This window comes from Lytechinus variegatus, chromosome 4, assembly GCF_018143015.1.
Source record: "Lytechinus variegatus isolate NC3 chromosome 4, Lvar_3.0, whole genome shotgun sequence".
Lineage (NCBI taxonomy): Eukaryota > Metazoa > Echinodermata > Echinoidea > Temnopleuroida > Toxopneustidae > Lytechinus > Lytechinus variegatus.
In genome coordinates, this window is record NC_054743.1 from 32,351,905 (window position 1) to 32,367,680 (window position 15,776).

Genomic DNA, 15,776 nt, shown 5'->3' on the forward strand with positions numbered 1-15,776 from the left:
GTTTAGTTTGATTAAAAAAAGATAGAAAGGAAAATATCTATGATAACTATCAAATTTCATTGAATACGCAGATGATGTTCTTTTTTTTTAAATCTGATTAAGTTTATAAAAGAAACCTATCAATGAATTGCAATTCTTGAAGCTGTAAATGTATAAAAGAGAGAGGCAAATATCTGATTTCTAAGCACAACACCATGGCATTCCTTACAATGGACTTAATAAACTAAGCACACCACCTTGATGAGCACTACTGCCTGGATTGTGGCTGTGAAAATCTCCGGACATGTCAGATCAGGCCGGGTCAAGGGTCAAGGTTCATGCGTAGCCAAACCATCAAAGTACACTTCATAGATTAACCCTGGACTAGTCCTGGATTTGAAAGGGGGCCTGAAATGGAAGCAGGCAGCAAGCTGGCACCCCTGGATTCAAACCCGGAACTTGGAGGATCGTCAAGGGATCGGCACAGGATCGACTCATCTCAGACATTGGAGGTGTGGGTCAGTGCAACCTGGAAGCCATTCTGGATGATAGCACCGCTCCCCATGACCATGCCCTTCATTGGAAGCTCAAAGAGTCCCTGGTTCTCCCCTCCTTGTTGGCCACCCATTTTGGGCATCATGGCGGACAGGAGCTCCGATGTCATGTCCGAGGTCATCGGGTCGAGTTGGCTGGTGGGATGAAGGTTGTTGCCAGGAATCGACATGTCCTAGAGTAGCAAAATGATTGAAACGAAATCTGCTTTGAAAAAAAACATGTTTAAAATCCCATTCAATTTGGAACACTGTAGCTGTTTTCTTTGGTAATTTCTAAGGGGGTTCAAATATGCCTAACAAAACATTTATTCAAGCGCTGACACAGCAATTAAATAACACATTGACAGTGAATTTGTTCTTTGAAAGAACAAAATTTTATTTCTTTTTCCTAGATACAGAAACAGGATTGAGCAGGTGATAATTCCAAAGACTACCTAGTTATCAGGATGCAAGAAGTGACATTCCCTGCCAATGACACAGGGTCTTTTCACCCCAATATTTGCATGTTCAATTAGATAAAAATACTTGAAAATTTAATTCCAGGGGGGGGCGTTTCATAAAACTTGTTCGTAAGTTAAGAGCGACTTTTAAAAACGACTGTTGAACCTTTCTTGTTCACCATTGATGTTCGTTGGTGATTATTTATCACTTAAGAAAGGTTCACCAGTCATTCTTAAAGTCGCTCTTAAATTACGAACAGCTTTGTGAAACGGCCCCCAGATCTTTGGAATAATTTCAATTATCTGTATTATGATCTATGAAGCATGGACACCTGCAGCATTTCAGTTGTCGCTTTTTATGAACCAGGTGCCAGAACACAAATTTAAACATAAATTTGAATTTCAAGGTGTTTTTCTGTGTACCACTGGAATTCATAGAGGGCTACTAGCTCTTACCTGATTAAACTCAAGTCCAAGACTTCCACCACCATTGTGAATCATCCCTTGGTTTCCTGAGAAACCAATCCTGTCCGACTGCATGTTGTTCTGTGATGCCATGCCATGTGAGTACCTTGTCTCCATTTCACATTTCATCACTGGCAAGTTTGTTGTCTTGTAGCTGGAGTTATGTTGCTGCCGATGCTGCTGTTGATTGAACTGCTGGCCCTGCTGCTGTTGCTGATTGTGCTGTTGCCACTGCTGCTGTTGCTGCTGATGCACTTGTGGTTGTTGCTGAAAGGTGTGTTGCTGTTGGTTGAACTGCTGTTGCTGCAGCTGTTGATACTGCTGTTGCTGCAGCTGTTGATTCTGCTGATGCATTTGTTGTGGTTGCTGATACATCTGACGCTGTTGTTGCTGAACCAACTGTTGCTGTTGTTGTGGATGATGAGAAGAAATAGCAGTAGCCCTTGAAGGTTGTTGTATCTGGGTTTGAGTTGCATGTTGTTGCGTCTGTTGCCGACATGACTGCTGTTGACTGTTGGAAGAAATGTCAGCAGCTCTATTTGGCTGTTGGATTCGCTTCTGTTGCCTTTGCAATTCCAAGAATTGCTGCTGTTGTTGGTGTTGATGTGACTGTTGCCTCAGTGCTTGCGTTGAGTTCTGCCCACTTTGCTGAGACTGATTCTGAATATTAGAAGTGTGCTGGCTGGTCACTGGAAGATTGTTTAGAGGACTGTAAATGTTTGGAGAATCAAAGACAGGTTGAGCTGGTGGCTGCTGTCTCTGACCATCCACCTTGCAGCTCGCCTGAGACTGCATCAGGTTGGTTTGATGGCTAGACTGGTGGCTGTGCTTGGTTTGCTGCTGTGAATGAGGTACCCTGGAAGAATGCACAGGATGCGGCATTTGCTGCGAGGAACCAGAACCTTGCATGAACACATTTTTGGACTGAGGAGTGGCCATGCTGGGTTGCTGTCTGGATTGGGGATGGACTGAATTCAGGGAAGTTACAGGGGTTTTGGCCGATGGTGACCCCCATTCTACCGTGTTTGGGTGGGTGATGGACGTGACTGGAGATGAAGAACTCTGCACCTCCTGCTTACAAGAGACCTGGGTCTGAGGATTACTCAGTAACGACCTCAAGACATTACAAGAGTCATGATTTAGTCCATTATTATGAGTTGGCATACGGTTAAACTGCATAGTGTTCATTTCTACTTTTGGTCCAATTTGGTTTGGCATATTGTGGAATTCCTGATTTGGGGCATTATATGATTGTTCATTGTTAGAAGTCCATGTGTTTGATTCAAGCAGGTCATGACCACTGCTTGCCATAAGAGTTCTTGCAATGGCCCCTTGCTGTCCTGATTCAAACGCTGATAAGGAAAGGGCTTCGTCAAATGTTGGGATATCATCTCCATTCTCAAATGGCAAGTTGTCCACCCCACTGTCGATGCTCCCTGTGCTAAGTGCAGGAGCCCTGGGGTCTTTGACTCTCTGAGGAAGTTGCATTTCGGGACTCACTTGGCAAGGACTCACTACAGCCACTTTCCTTGATGCTTGGTTACGGCCAATACCACTGTTCTGCATCTGTCCATGCATGGGCACACTGTTAAACCCACTGTCATTGCTACCTGTTGATCGCGGAGAGCACATGTTGGAAGTTTCTAAGGCAGCGCCTTGTGAATGGTTCTGCAATGGTAAATATGTAGAGATCTGCTGCTGCTGATGCTGCTGCTGATACCGATTTTGTTGTTGCTGCTGCTGTTGCTGATATTGCTGCTGTTGCTGCTGCTGTTGTTGCTGATGCTGTTGGAGCTGCTGTGGATGCATCTGAGGTGATGACAAAGCACTTTGATCAGCAGGTAAACTGTTCAAAGCATTGTGCCTGCATGACAAGGTCTGTGATTCACTCAACATATTAACAGATGCATCCCCAATATTTCTAGAAAACTCTGTCCTCAGGGATTCCCCTGCCATTGTTGGAAGGGACTCCTGGGGGCTGATGTGCCCCTTGATTCCATTTTCCAAAAGACTTCTGTTTCCATTTACCCTCTGATCAAAGACACCACCGACCCTATCATTAACACCATTCTCCATGCCCTCGCAGGAGTAGTTGGGAGGGGAGTACCCAGGCGATCGTTTAAACTGGTACCTCGGTGTGGGTCCTTCGAACGATGGAGTCCCACCCCTTTCCGACCTCGGACTAAACATGGATTCCTTGTTCATACCAAACGGTGGTGGCCCGTCATCTCCGAACTTCATAGAGTCTCCAAAGGGGGGCATTCCACCTGGAGGGAAGTCTGTCATTCCCGGAGGCATCTCCCCCATGCCAGGAGGCATGCCAGGAGGCATACCAGGAGGCATGCCCGGTGGCATACCCCCCATTCCTGGTGGCATTCCGCTCATTCCTGGAGGCATATCTCCCATGGGGACTCCTGGGGGTGGCCCTCCTCCAAAGCTGGGAATCTCCCCTCTCTGAAGAGCATGCAGTATGACTGGGGGGAAAATGAAAGTGAAAAAGAAAGGTGAGTCCATAATGCAATTATTTTACTTCATGGTACAAACTTACAGATTTAAACAGATGATGGAATAGACAATATTGATTGTGGAAGGCAATGCACTGAAAAGCTAGCAGCTCATTCAATTTTCTCATTTAGTGGGGAGTCTGTTTAGAAGTCATCTTTGATTTACAGGTAATGTATTTCATTTGAACAGGGAGAAGTTTGGCTTTCTCTCTAAACAAAACTTTCAAATATTGAATCATCGTTAAGGTGCTTGTTATTTTTATCTGCAAAGGTCAGATTTCAACTGTAGTTGGTATTAAAAATAATGAAGAAAATAATTTTTCATCCGAGAAAGGGTCACTATTTGTGAATGAAGTCAATAATAATTTACAAGGGTTTGATGACGCAATGGCAAGATTTCCTTTCTTCATTTACATGTAGGTGTATATTTTGAGGGGGGGGGGGTGTTGCAAGGCAATATTTGCAGATCAATTGCAAATTTCTATTGCAATACTACAGTTAATGGATAAATTTTAACTAGTGTAAGCCAAACCTATTTACAAGGGGCAGATTAGCAATGAATTAGAAATTTGTAATGAACTGCAAGGCATGATTGACTTGATGTTCTTAAGTAGATAAGTTTCTTGGAATGCCTCATTAAGCCCAGCACATACTATGCAAATGTGATTGCACACACCAACCTGCAACATGCTGCAACTGTGATCCTATTTGCTGCAGAAAAAAAGCAGATCAAAGCTAAGATATTTGAAATGCCGAATCTCCCTGCCATTCTTCTGCGATTTTGATGATTTGTGCCAATCCGATTTATTCTAGAAGATGACGTCATGACCACTCTGCGGCACTGCTGCAGTGCAGACAGCATACAGGTGAAGGAGATGTCACGGAATTGCAGTGCGTTTGCAGAGCTATTGCAGCATACGCGCTGGCTTGCAATGCAATTGGCAATTCGTTGTTATTGGATCTTAGAGCAATCGCATTGCAAGGTGTGTGCGTTGGGCTTTTTTAGACCAATCATAATATCATAATAATCAGAATATGAAAACCTGAGTTACCTGGTGGAATGGGAGGGTATGGTGGGTTGCAATCATACAGGTCAGCTTTCCCTGTGAACGGCCATCGGAACGGCTTCCTACGGTTCATCAGATGCTGATCTCCTTCCTCGTCACTATACAACACAAATATCAATACGTGGGGCAACAATGAGAACTTCACACAAAATGGGGCATACTTCATTCAAATAAAATATAGCACAGGTGATTTCTTGTAATGGTTATGTCACTGGAATGGATGCAAAGGTAAAAGGTTACGTCACAACGGAGCATTTGCTTGTATTGATTGTCTGGTCGAATTCAAGAACGAGCCATTATCGTACATTGTTCTAAGAAATACATAATTATTTCGTAAAGTTTAGTTACGTGAATACAAATCTTTCCACATTGAAACGTACCAAAAATATTTTTAAAACCTCTTAAGACACTTTTTAGCTCAATATTTCATTCTTTTATACTTTCATTTCGTGCCGGAACGGACCTAAACAAACACGCAAGCGATGATCTTACATTGCTAGAAGTTACTATGTCCTATTTCATGTCGGGGTCGGATTAAGAATAAGTGATGATCGTACTTTGTTGGAAGAAATAGATCATTATTACGCAACGGAAATAATATAAAACTAATATCAATATGAATCTTTCCACCTCGAAATGTATAAGAACTATTTTGCTAAAAATCTAAGACACTTTTTAGCTCAATATTTCTTACTTTAATACCTTCATTTTTTTTTTTTCAATTCAATTCTTTTATTTCATTTCCATTCAAAACATAATACAAAGTAATATAAAACAATATAAATCAAATACAATTTTACAGAAGGGCATTCTTACTTCGTAAAAAAAAACACAGTATAATATACAGTGCGTATCAAAAAAAAGTTTACACTTTGAAAAAATCCTGTAAAATTATACATTTGTAATATCCTGAAGATTGTTCCACATTTTAACATTGGTACAGGTCCATTAAAGCAAATGACGATATAAATGTCGAAAATATTTCCGCTTGAGTGAGCACCATTTACTTTTGAAAAGTTAGTGAAAAATGATTTGCGCAGAACTTTGAAATAGTTATGTGAATAAAGGTAGACCTAAATCATGAAGAACACGTGGAATTTAGCTAGTAAAACCGATTTTATGATATCTTTTATCTTTTTTAACTTGTTTCCTTGCCCAAAACACTTCGAAGAGTGCATTTCGCCCCACCCCACTCCCCCACACATCGAGGCCATTGTGACGATATTTGCTTTACATTGAGCTGTGATTTGCATGGAAAGGCTTAAGCTTGATTTTCATTTTGTTAATCATTGCTAAGCTTGGCAAAAGTGTGGAGAAACAAGTATTAAATGAAGAATGAAATGTAAACCAACTTTCAATGATAAAAACTGAGTAAAGAAATGCTGGAGTGTGTGATATAAACTTTGGGTCAGATTCAGTTATGTCCTCAAATCCAGCTGGCACAAATAGGGAAAAGGTTGTGCTTATTAAGTGTTGAAATTTCAATTAGGGTGGCAAAATTGTCACAAAATGCTTGAATTTATCCGTTTTATTCCAATTGACTAAAAGTGCAAGGAAAATGTATGATAAATCTTTCGTAGTGTAAGTTTGATTTCGTCCTTTCCCCTTGACACAGTATGAAAACGAGCATTTCTGCGCAAACAGATTTCTGCGAGCTTTACAGAAATGGACAGTGCTCACTCAAGTGTAACATTCTGACAAAACTTTTACTTTCATTGGATAGATGAGACCCAAACCCAAGATTATATGTGAAAAAATTACCCGCATGTTGTATATTTTTTAATTCCCAGGGCTTTTTCAAAGTGTAAACTTTTTTTTGATACGCACTGTAGAGCATAAATGGATATGGAAATGAGGGGGATCCACTAAAAAGCAAAGCTTGTAAAATTGTGGATCCCCCTTGGGCAGACAAGAAAATCGCCGCATCGGTCGCGCACATTTCACCAACGGATTTAGAAAGCACATCATTTTGAGTACGAGTATTCGCCTGCAAGTTGGCCGCGTGCAAGCTGCGAGAAGCTGCAATGATAAAATCTAGGATTAATGATTCCTGTTAATCTGCTTTAATCTGAGCAGCGCGCCGCCGCTAGCTGCGTCTAGCGGGGAGATACATCCTGTTCACTAATTACCGCAGCGGGGGTGTGCTCGCGGGGTGCACGCTGCCAATACAATATGGATGCGGTCCCTAAGTTAATGGGTACCTGGTAAAAAGGAATTCTTTGGGTGAGTAAGCCCCTGATCACAATATCCATTAAGCGCTATATAAATATTGCAGAGCTACCAAGTCTCACGCATTATGCGTGAGACTCAAGCATTTTGGACTCTTGTTCATCCCCTCAAACCTCTGTCTCACGCAACTATCACAGTCTATTCCCATATACATTGTACACAATGTCTGTGATCTCACTCAGATTCACAGAAAATCTCACGCATAGCTGGTCTTTGAACTTGGCATCTCTAATATTGCATTTTGGACAACGCCTACATAGCTTGTTGAATGCAAGCAAATGAGAGGCTGAACATACATTCCATAACGTCCAGAATGTACCGTTGCACGGCTTCATGAGGTGATGTCACAATATGATTCAATTCATTGCGCTCAGTGCAATACACATATTGCGCAATGCTGCCCTAGATATCATGCACGGTTGTGAGATTTTGCTTTTCGCTTTCAATATTTTTTAATCCTTTCTCATAGACGAACGCGGTGAAAACTTGATTTTTGTTCATATTTTCGATAACTTTCAAGGCATTATACAACACAAATAGCGGATATTACTATTCATGCAATGGTACGACATTTCGCATTTGATAAAAGATACACTCTATCTATACCATCACACTTGTGTCTTTATGCTATTTATGTATTATCGTTCTCAGTTTTTAGTGCTATAGTGGGATTAGAATACCTGGTGAGTGTTTCATAAAGCTGTTCGTAAGTTAAGAGCGACTTTAAGAACGATTGGTGATCCTTTCCAAGGAGCTAAATTAACACCAATGAAAACTAGTGTGAAGTTTGAAGGTTTGCATGGTGGTATGGGCAATCGCGGAAGAGGTGTACAGTACACCATTTGTAAAGTCCTGGAGGGACTGAGATAAGAAAAGTGGATAGAATTTGAGGTGAATGGAAAGGCGAGAAAGTGGAGGTTTGAAAGCGAAGTATTCTTTTCGAAATGAGTGTAGTCCTTAAAAGGACTGTAAACCAGAAGGAGTGGAAAGCTGAGTAGTATAGGCAGGCTTGAGTAGGTGGGAGAAGGTTGGCTTGAGTCGGCGAGTAGAGTGGTAGCAAGAGCAGGAGAGTTAGTGTATTAGTGTACATTATTTTTCCACAAGACTTAGTGTATAGAATTTTCCAGAAGGGTCACCTGTCATTCCTATAGTTGCTCGTAACTTCCAAACAGCATTATGAAACACCTACCACAAACTCTTATAAACTGACCCATAAACATTTATTTCATGTTCTGTAACATAATCCAGGGGCAATCAAGCATTTGCTGATGCCGGACAAGCCCTGTGGAATTCACTACCAGGGGAGCTGAAGAATTCAAACTCTGCGACATCCTTTAAGAGGAACCTGACATTGTATTTGTTCACCAGCAGGTACTAGGTTTGAAGACAGACATTTTGCCTTATTATAATGCATCTTTTCTAGTACTTCTCGTCACTTTTTTTTTGTTTTTGCTCTTTTCTAAGCGCGTTGAGCATTTAATCTAAACGGAAAAGATGCTATCATCCTATCATTATAAGGGATGAACTTACCTCATTGGCCTGTGGGTGGAGACCAGGTAGTCTGGCTTGCCATTCTTGTACATGACCCTCCCTTTCGCCTGGACCCAGATCCACTTCATGACCTTTGACATCAACCGGAAGTAGATGAAACCAGTCTCTCCTTTACGGATCACTGTATGGGAAAGGGGGGGAAAGAAGAGGTAAAGGGAAAAGGAAGAGGGAAGAATGGAGGAGGGGACGGGTAGGAAAGAAAAGAAAGGGGAATAGGAGCGTGGAGAAGTGGAAGGGCAGGAAGAGGTAGGAATTCAGGGAAAGAAGGGAGAGTGGTAGACGGATGGAGAAAAGGGAGGAATGAAGGGGAAAGAAGACAGTACGAGATAGGATGAAAGAGGAAGGGAAAAGGAAGGAAGAAGAATAGAAAGGGAGAAAGGAAAGAAGGAGTATGTGAGGGAATAGAAGAGAGGGAGAAAGAAATGGTTAGATAAAGAAAGGAATAAAGAGAGGAGGGATTCAGAAATGGAATAAAGCGATGAGTAAAGTAAGAGGGAGGGGGAGGATGGAGGGGACGGAATAGCAGGAGAGAGATATTGAATACAAAGTGACAGTAAGTAACGATTTGAAGAGATTGGAAGAGAAGAATTAAAAAATAAAGAGAGGGTGAACGATGGTTTAGGAGGGGAGAGGAGGAAGATGGGGTGGGTGGGGTAGGGGGAATAGGGCAGATCCATGCATTGTGGGATTTTTAAAAAGAGGAGAGTGGAAAAATAAAGGAAGTTTTTAGATAAAAAGGCTTTAAAAAATCTCAACTAAAATCTGAAATTCATCCAAATTCTGTCCACTGTATACAAAAATTGTTATTTTTAATACATATTGATGTTTTTATGAAAATCTGCATGCATTAAGTATTCATTCTATATCGAAGAACAAACAAAATACCTTCTGAGACCCGTTGCATAAAACTTTTGCCACAAAAGACTCTAGCAACAATTTTGCAGCAGTTTTTTTATGGCAAAAGTTTTATGCGAGGGGTCCCTGGCCTCTAATCTAAACAAAACGTAGGCAGTGTGAACTGGCTTTGTGGTGCCAATTTGGCGGGAAGTTCGCAAGGGATGCACGTGACTAAAAACTCTGCCATGCTCGGGTCAGGAGCGGTCCTTGATATACAGAGGATATACACTGCAATGCAGACCACACAGCTCGTCATGACACTGAAGAGGTTCTGACTTTGACAGGAGCTTCCACAAGTGTATCTGCCATTTTATTTTATTTATAAAATATTCATTCATTGTATGGATTATTCCTTTGTTTCTATTTTAATTCTGGTCAAATCAACCGATCAGTTTTTGAGATTGACAGAGGCTTCCACCAGTAGGCAGATGGACATAAACCATTTCATATCAAGATTTAATTGTCTTTAGCACTATTGTTTTGCTTCTATTTGGGATCTCTTGGTTTTTTTTTTAATTCTGGTTGAATCATTCATCAGTTTTTGAAGTTGACAGAAGCTTCCACAAGTAGGCAAGCCTACATCCACCATTTAAAAACAAGCTTTAATTGTCTTCAGCACTATTATTTTGCTTCTATTTAGGATCCCTAGGTTCTATTTTAATTCGGGTTGAATCATCAATCAGTTCTTAAGGTTGACAGAGGCTTCCACAAATAGGCAAGCCTACATCCACCATTTAAAAACAAGATTAAATTGTCTTGTAGCACTATTATTTTGCTTCTATTTAGGATCCCTTGGTTCTATTTTAATTCAGGTTGGATCACCCATCAGTTTTTGAGGGTGACAGAAGCTTCCACAAGTAGGAAAGCCTACATCCACCATTTTAAATAAAGATTTTTCACTTTGTTTCAGCACTATCATTTTGCTCCTTTCTGGAATCTTTTGTTTCTATTTCAATTCTGATAAATCTTTTGATATTGACATACCGAAGCTTCTACATTAACCAGTAGGCAAGCCTACATGTATATCCGCCATTTTGAATAAGAATTTTCACTTATCTTTCGCATCAATATTTTGCTTCTATTTGGAATTTGTTTCTGTTTTAATTCTGGTAATTACACACTCCACAGGAAGGCAAGCCTACAACATCCAATTCAAATCAAGATTTTTTGTTGTCATTTGTCTATAGCACTGTCATCTTTCTTCTATTTTTAATCTTTTGTTTCTATTTCAATTCTGGTCATTACCACTCCCCAAGAAAGGCACGCCTACACCCAACATTTCAAATCAAGATTGTCATTAGCCTTATTATTTTGCTTCTATTTGAAATCCTGTTGTCAACACAACAATCAGTATTAATGAGCTGCTAAAAGCACAACCTTAATTTGAATATTCAAAGTTTCTTTCTGTAATTTGTATTATCCTTGCCTTTTATTCTAGTTGTACACTAATATGAAACAGGCTTGTGTGGGGCAGGATTTTTACACATATGCACATCCTTTGAGTTACTTAAAAGATTAATTTCTAAAGGACCATTTCTTCAGATTTCAAGCTTTATAAATAAGCAGCATTTCAAATTTGAAATAAGCGACATCACTGGTTTTACCTTCCTATTTGATGCAAATGGGGGGATTTTAAGCAAGCAAAAAAGATAAACTTCTCACTCAAGATGACGAATACACATGGCCAATGTCTGTGCTATTAAAGTCTAAAAGCATTATTTTCTAAAGAAATGTGAGACTTATATCCATGATTTTTTTTCTTTTGTTTTATTGTCATCATTATATAAAGCTGTCACAGCAAATGCATTTAATAAATATGGCTTGCACATCCCTCAATCAATGTATGAACCATATTCCATGTGCATTGCTAAAAGAATAAAGAAAAAATAAGGAAAATTCAGCCTGGCACATTTAAGATTGATCAACCAACTGTATACTGATGCGTTTTGCCCCCTATATTTAGCAACAGTATAAAAAGGAGAAAGTAAAGCAATAGTGGTGCGAGCAGCTTGTCATTTCAAATTGGGTCAAATGACAAAATGTGGCTACAGGTGTGCTGTATGCGCTCAGGCGTTTATCTTAGAATTACCTATCAAAGTTGACGTATCAAGGTATCCAATTATTAAGTTTCATGTACCTGGAGTATTTCAAGGGGGCCCCGATATGAATATTGGTCATGTAAGGGTGTACTTTTTATAACATCATTCTGTCAAAATTATAGGGTCACATGTATATTCAACATAATAGTGTTTACATGGATATAGAGCATAGGTTTCACTAGTCATAAGTCATTCCGTGATTTTTTTTAAATGATGCCTTAATTATTTATAACGAGAATAAAAGCTTAACCAAACTTAGTACTTGATATTTCACCCAACTCATGGTTAATCATGAAATGGATGTTCACAAATTTAATGAAATAAATTTAGTATTAGAGCCGCAAGTGCGTTAACTCCTTTATCAAAGCCTCAAAATGAACTCTTGTGTATTCAAGCATGATAAACATATAAATATTTACTAAGTGTACATGTAAATGTATAAGATATAATAAATTGAAGATGTCATAAAAATTATAAGATATTATAAAAAAAATTCTCATATCTTTAACAATGGACATGCAAATTAGAGACCAGATATCATATCAATTAAATGAAAATATCATTATATAATTGACAATAGCAGTATGAGAGAAATCTCTTTCTTGATTTAGTACAAAATTAGTGAATATTTTACGAATGATAAGACCACAAATAATTCATAAATAATTTCAAATTTTTAGGTATGTTTTCTGTGCAACTTTAAATTGACATCGAAATTTCAAATTCTTTGTGCTCATCTATATATGTTTAATTTTTCATGTCATATCAAAAAAAAAATCGGTAAACTTTGGACAGGAGTTTCCTTTTTTTTTGCCTGGATGCACACAAATGGTGGGGAGGAGGGGGTTAAAATATTAAACGATGAAAGCAAGGCAAAGTTTGTGTCCGTGAGAACAGACCTATCAAAGTGAGAGGAAGTGTAGGGTGAGGGGTCTAATGAAATCAACCCGCTAGGAATGAGTCATTACAAGGATACTCAGGCTACTTGTCACATTCAATTGGGAGGAATCATCTTGAGTCTTTGATAAAGAGACGCTGATCCTCAAATCAAGAAGAGCCTGTCCAATCTTAAAGGGACAATCACCTATATTCTTCACGACTAATAAAGATATCTTAAGCTCTGATCTATCTGATCAACGAAAAGTCGATCTGATCTTAAAGACACAATCACTCATCTTTCATAAGTATAACTATTCTTAAATCATTTTAAGTCTTTTGGTAAAGAAGTTTCTATCTCTCCAATTAAGAAAGAGTCCTTGCAGTCCTCCAGGGAAAGACAATCATATTTGATTATTATAACTATATCTTGGATCATTTTTACTCTTGGCAAAGATGTTCTCACCTCTCCAACAAGAAAGAGCCTTCCAGTCTTAAAGGGAAAGACAATCATATTTGATTATTATAACTATATCTTGGATCATTTTTACTCTTGGCAAAGATGTTCTCACCTCTCCAACAAGAAAGAGCCTTCAAGTCTTAAAGGGAAAGACAATCATATTTGATTATTATAACTATATCTTGGATCATTTGACTCTTGGCAAATATGTTCTCACCTCTCTATAAAGAAAGAGCCTTCCAGTCTTAAAGGGAAAGACAAATCACATTTGATTATTATATCTTGGATCATTTTGACTCTTGGCAAAGATGTTCTCACCTCTCTTAACAAGAAAGAGCCTTCCAGTCTTAAAGGGAAAGACAATCATATTTGATGATTATGACTATATTTTGGATCATTTTGACTCTTGGCAAAGATGTCCTCACCTCTCTAACAAGAAAGAGCCTTTCAGTCTTAAAGGAAAGATATCAACAAAGCGAAAGATATCTTGGATCATTTTTAATCTTTGGCAAAGATGTTCCACCCCCCCCCCCCCGCCATATGAACTCACAAAATACTCCGGCCTAGATAGGGTTAAAGAGACAACCATATATCTTTATTACAACTATATCTTGAATAATCTTGAGTGTTCGATTAAGAAGTTCACACCTCTTCGATCAAGAAAATGTTCCTCCAATCTGAAAGGGATAATCACCCATCTTTGATAATTATAATCATAATTTGAATCATCTTGAATTCCATAATGAAGCTATCATTCCTCCAACAAAAACACAACTGAAAGTCAATTATACCCAAGTCTCCCTATTCCTAAATGTACATAAAACTAAGCCAACTACAATGTATACAAATAATGAAATAAGATGTTTCTGCTACATGCACACATGAATCTCCTTAACTTACATGAGCTATGCATCTCAGAACAGTAGATAATGTCTTCATAATGCACATACTGGTAGCCAGGCAAGGCCCGGAACTCTGTGTCGGTGTAACCAAGAACTTCAGAGCCCCTAGAAAAGATAATTTAGGGAGAGAAAAAGATTATCATTAATTATTTCATTCTAAGGCTTCTTTGGAAAATCCCTATTGTTGTAGTTGTTTTTTTATGAGTAAATAATATTGTAGGGTCTGTAGTTTACTCGCTTTTTTTTTTTTAAATATAAACCCTTATTCTTGTGTTGAGGCTAGTTTCAACATGTTGATCCAAGTTCTTAACATAAATACCAATACCTAAATACCACCACCAACAATGTACTTGCAATCGTGCATAAGACACATCCTACTTAGCATCTAGTTTAACTGTCTTGTTAAGTGTAGACCACTGATGTGAATATTATAAGCAGTGGCTGTAACATCAAACTTAAAATGAGGTTGTAGTGGGTTTGTCCTCAGTCTGTGCTCAGCTAATGATTTAACTTAATTTTGAGTGCTGTATTTTTATACAAAGTTGAGGCCAGAAGTTTACATACACCCAGGAAATTCAAAGAAAAGTTGACACTTGCCAAACATCATAAAATTTACTGTATCTTATAAAATATTTGTGCTATCATGACAAATTTGATATCAAACAAATGACTATGTCATGCCCCTTCATCACATTGCTTTGTTAGCAGGAGCTGAAACATATTTAGGTGTCATTTTTCCCCCAAATCTTCATATTTTAGACAAACTAAAAATAAAAACTTGACAAAAACTTGTGCTGGTTACTTCGTAACACAAACATTTCAGATTACACTTTTTTGTTCAGTGGTGACATATTATGATAGAAAATGTAATATAAATCGTAGATTTGGCATTTATAAATTTCTAGAAACAATGTTCGAAAATATAACAACAAACAATAGAATACACATGGCATGAATATTACTTTTTTCTTCAAAGAAAATTCTACCTGAAACATATTTAAATCCCAGCGGCATCCCAATCAGGTGAAAGATGTGAAACAGCTTTATACACTTTTTCATTTGAAACCAAATCCGTCATGCATTAACCTAAATTTTGTGTTGGAGCTACTCTCAATGCCTTTATCAAATTTTCAACACAGACACCAATATTTTAACACCAAGACCACCACTATAGTTCAATTCACATATGACGCGTCATACTTTGCATCGAGATTGACCGTCTTGAAATCAAGCTTGTGCTTCGTCCTGAAGATCATATTCCGCACGTAGATCTCCATGATGGTAGGCTGCTGGAGGGGACAGGCCAATGCGAAGAGCGCCATCTCTGGTGGGTCCACGTCAACGGGTATGCCATCCTTGCCTCTCGTCCGCTGGCCATGGAGCATACGCATACGCCCGCTGAACTGCAGGCTCTGCACATATGAAATGAAAGAGAAGTATCGTTTTACGTCATGATTGTGTAATGTATACGATTATGTACTTCAAATAAAGTATGTGCCTACATGTATAAGCTAATTATTTAGTTGATCCTTCATATGGGCATGGTGGCTCAGTGGTAGAACGTCTGCCTCATGAACGGAGGTCGTGGGTTTGATCCCCGGCTGAGTCATACCAAAGACTTATAAAAATGGGACCTTCTGCCTTCTTGCTTGGCGCTCAGCATTCAGACTGGAGAAGGGTAATAATAATATATTATATTATGCAGGGCCTGCTGGAAGAGCAGTCTTATGATTGAAGTGACTACCCTGGGTAA

General features: G+C 38.9%; 1 protein-coding gene across 1 annotated transcript in view; it reads right to left on the reverse strand.

Moving 5' to 3' along the window:
- LOC121412949 overlaps positions 1-15,776 on the reverse strand; it is a 125,216-nt gene continuing 109,440 nt past the window's right edge. Inside the window, exons 8-13 of the mRNA XM_041605711.1 lie at positions 15,224-15,435; positions 14,022-14,128; positions 8,769-8,910; positions 4,995-5,107; positions 1,430-3,912; positions 1-706 (exon numbers count right to left, since the gene is read on the reverse strand). Of these exons, the coding sequence (XP_041461645.1) occupies positions 479-706; positions 1,430-3,912; positions 4,995-5,107; positions 8,769-8,910; positions 14,022-14,128; positions 15,224-15,435 (3,285 nt within the window). The 3' untranslated portion in view covers positions 1-478. The remainder of the gene's footprint in view (positions 707-1,429; positions 3,913-4,994; positions 5,108-8,768; positions 8,911-14,021; positions 14,129-15,223; positions 15,436-15,776) is intronic.